Source organism: Chiloscyllium plagiosum, chromosome 25 (genome assembly GCF_004010195.1).
Source record: "Chiloscyllium plagiosum isolate BGI_BamShark_2017 chromosome 25, ASM401019v2, whole genome shotgun sequence".
Classification (NCBI taxonomy): domain Eukaryota; kingdom Metazoa; phylum Chordata; class Chondrichthyes; order Orectolobiformes; family Hemiscylliidae; genus Chiloscyllium; species Chiloscyllium plagiosum.
The window spans coordinates 3,957,936-3,961,864 of NC_057734.1; the positions used below are offsets into that span (position 1 = coordinate 3,957,936).

At 49.4% G+C, this 3,929-nt stretch overlaps 1 protein-coding gene across 1 annotated transcript in view; it reads right to left on the reverse strand.

Annotated features, from left to right (window-relative positions):
* LOC122562517 (tricarboxylate transport protein, mitochondrial) overlaps positions 1–3,929 on the reverse strand; it is an 83,491-nt gene that overhangs the window by 9,395 nt on the left and 70,167 nt on the right. The window contains exon 5 of the mRNA XM_043715380.1: positions 3,650–3,734. Within this exon, the coding sequence (XP_043571315.1) occupies positions 3,650–3,734 (85 nt within the window). The remainder of the gene's footprint in view (positions 1–3,649; positions 3,735–3,929) is intronic.

Here is a 3,929-nt window from a genome sequence, read left to right on the forward strand (position 1 = left end):
GGGATGAGGATGGGGACAGGGACAGGGACAGGGACGAGGATGGGGACAGGGACAGGGACGGGGACAGGGATGGGGATGGGGATGAGGATGGGGACAGGGACAGGGACAGGGACAGGGACGGGGATGGGGATGGGGACGGGGATGAGGATTGGTTTCAGGATAGGGATTGTGAGCAATAGATGGAGCAAGATGGAAGGATGCAGTACTCTTGCCTCCCACCTCTTGCCCCTCACAAACCAGGTGCCAAAGGCCTGGAAACACTGATGTTGAGGAATATTCTGAAGAGGAGCTAGGGTAATTGAATCAGGCATTGGGCACCAGCAGTGCTCTCCCTTGGATGCCTGCTCCGATATTCCCTGTATGTTCCGATATTCCATGTATGTTCCGATAGCCCCTGCCTGACGATTGGTGTCGGAACACCCAACGGCAGCATTGAGTTCACAAACCCCAGGGTCCTGAGCAGCCAGTAAGAACATTACAGGCAATTCTGATCGGTTTTGTATCTGTCCCCATCTCTCCCACCCCAAACAGCTCCCTCTCAGTAAACAGGCAGATGACACGGTGCTCAGTGGTTGGCACTGCTGCCTCACAGCGCCAGGGACCTGGGTTCGATTCCCTCCTCAGTTGACTTTGCCCATTCTCCCCGTTTCCTCCCACAGTCTAAAGGTGTGCAGGTTAGGGTGGACTGACTGTAGGAAATTGCCCACAGTATCCAGGGATGTGTAGGTTATGTGGATTAACCCTGGGAAACGCAGGGTTACAGGGACAGGGTAGGGGGTGGGTCTGAAGAGTGCTCCTCAGAGGGTTGCTGATGGGCCAAATGGCCTACTCCCACAATGTAGGAATTCTATGAAGCCTCCCCATGCCGAGAAGTATTTCAAAAGCCAGGATAGACAATAACACCCCTCCTTAATGCAGAAAGCAACTCGATCCAATTGAGGGGGAAAAAAAACTCCCAAAAAACTGCGGACATTGGAACTCAGAAAAAAGACAAAATTGCTGGAGAAACTCAGAAGTGAAGACAGGTCACTGGGATTCAAAATCTTAACTCTGCTTTCGCTCTCTGCAGATGCTGCCAGACCTGTTAAGTTTCTCCAACAATTTCTGTTTTTGTTTCCAATGAAGGGGCGATATTTCCGTCTCGCAATCAACGTCAGGCTGCACCAGAGCTCAATGCTATTCTGTGACTTAAATGGGTTAAAACCTGCGGGTTGCGCCTGGATTGGAATTTCACTCATTGGCAACTTGGAAGTGGAGCAGAGTGGCTGCCATTATTCTGTTCACCACCAGAGGGAGCAACTTGGGCTTCATGGAAACTCCCAGTGTTACACATGAGCTCAGAAGAGTAGGCCATTTCAGCCCCTCAAGCCTGCTCGGTCATTTAACACAATCGTGGCTGAACCCATCTCAGCCTCAATTCCACTTTCCTGCTCATTCTCCATAACCCTTCGATCATTGCTGATTAAAAATCGGTCCCTCTCCTCCTTCACTGTCCCAGCATCATGGCGATCTGAGGTACCCAATTCCACAGATTTGGCAGAAGTAATTTCTCCTCATTGTGTATTGAATTTGCTACCCTTTATCCTAAAACCATGAACCCTCATCCTAGAATCCCTCCAGTGTGGGAGCAGGACATTCGGCCCATTGAGTCCACACTACCCCTCCGAAGAGCGCCCCACCCCATCCCTACATTTCCCGTGGCCAATCCACCCTAACCTACATACCTTTGGTCTGTGGGAGGAAACCGGAGCACCCAGAGGGTACCCACACAGACACGGGGAGAATGTGCAAACTCCACACAGACAGTTGCCCGAGGCTGGAATTGAACTGGCCCTGGCGCTGTGTGGCAGCAGTGCTAACCACTGAGCAATCGTGATACCCCACATGAAGGGAATATCCTCTCCATGTCTACTTTGTCAAACCTCTCTACCATTTTACAGCCAGGAACTTTGAAGGTCACTGATACTGAGACAAGCATTACATTTCTGATTTATTTAACTGAGTAAATTTGCATTCCCCACCTCTCCTAGAGAGAATTTTAGCCCAGGAATCCCACAGACTGCCTCACGCCCCCAGTACCTGTTCCCAGTTAGGGATTCCATCTAAAACCTGCCAAAGCTAAGGCCCATTGTGTCCACACTGGTCATAACAGAAACAGGCCATTCAGCCCAACCGGTCCTTGCTGGTGTTTCTGCACCACACGAATACCATCCACCACTGTCCACCATATCATGCCACTCCTTTTTCCCTGGTGTATGGATTTAGTCAGGGTTACTCTCAAGTGCCCTCTGAAATGACCTAAACAGTCAAGTAGTTCGTGGGTAACCCATTCCCTCTCCCCCAGTCCATGACCCATACAAGAATGAAGAAATCAGATTTAGGCAAATTTAGTTCAATTCTGGTCGCCACATTACAAGAAGGATCTGGAGGCTTTGGAGAGGATGCAGAAGAGGTTTCCCAGGGTGTGGCCTGGATTAGACGGGATGAGCTATAAGGTGTGATGATGCTGCTCCTTTAACAAGGTTATGGTGTCTTTGTTTTTTTTCCCCCAGAGAGGTTGTAAAAGACACAGACTCCAAAAAGTCTGGAGGTTGAAGGGTTTTAGGACCAACTTGATAATAGCTAACAGATACTGCCTCAGGCAGAAGGCTTTCAAGTTTAAACAGACTTGTACAACGAACGGGGAGTGGCCAATTCTTCCAGCTCAGCTTTGCTTAGCAGTAGTGTGAAAAGCTGCTGGATCCAGAGGCAGGCCCATGTTGATCTTGTCTGAATCTCTCCTGTAAGACCCTGTGTTTGATTTTACCTTTTGCGCCAAGGGGCGTTTATGGGGATTGTTGCAAGTATTAGGAACAGCATCATTACGTTGGAATGATCTGTTGGGTTTCCGGACAGGTTAAGTTATTCAGTATTCTGTTTACTGTTTCATTTGGTAATCTTGTAAGTTTAGTTTAACACTAAGTGGTTTGACCAGCTAATTCTCTCCTGCAATATCCACTCTATACCTGCTCAAAACAACCAGCAAAGTTAGGGTCTGGCTACTTTCTTGAAATGTTTTGAGGGGGTCTGGCCTGGTCCATAACAAAGGAGAGGCCAGGAAAACTGAGTTTGTTTCTCTGGAGCGGTGGAGGCTGAGGGGAGGCTGAGGGGAGGCATGATAGAAGTCTATACAATTAGGAGATGCAGAGATAGGGTTGATGGTCAAACTCTTTTCTTTTCCCCCAAGTTGAAATGTCGAATACTAGGGGGCGTGGGATTAAGGTGCGAGGGGGTCAGTTCAAAGGAGATGTAAAGGGCAAGATTTTTTTTTACAGAGAGTGTGGTGGGAGTGTGGAACACACTGCCCGGATGGGTGTGGTGGTGGCAGGTACAATAGGGGCATATCAGGGACTTTTAGATCAGCACATGAATAAGCAAGGAATGGAGGGATATGGACCAAGGGCAGGCTGAAGGGATTAGTTTAATTTGGTATCGTGTTTGGCACAAGATCATGGGGCTAAGGGTCCGTTCCTGTGCTGTACTGTTCTCTATCTGATGGGTATTAAACGTTGACTGAGCTGTGAACTAGTTAAAGACACAGCTGTCCAGTTTGAAATGGGGAAACACGGTGAGAGAGTGTACAGAGGAACAAGGACAGCCAGGCCCTCACCTTGCTCACGCACTATCTCTCGCACCCCGTGGAAGAATCCTCGGTATTTCGGTTTCGGAGAACACTGGTCGTGGATGAACTTCACCTGGAAGTAAAAGAAGGGTCACCATCTCATTAAGACGGAGGGACTGCGTAACCCGACAACCAGCCCCCCCCCATAACAAAACCTCACCAACACCAACGACAGGCTCCCTCCCAATTCAGCCAATTAATAAGGACAGCTGTTTTCTGCGCGCTTCTTCTCCCACTCCCCGCACACTCTTACCCCCCCCCTCCCCCC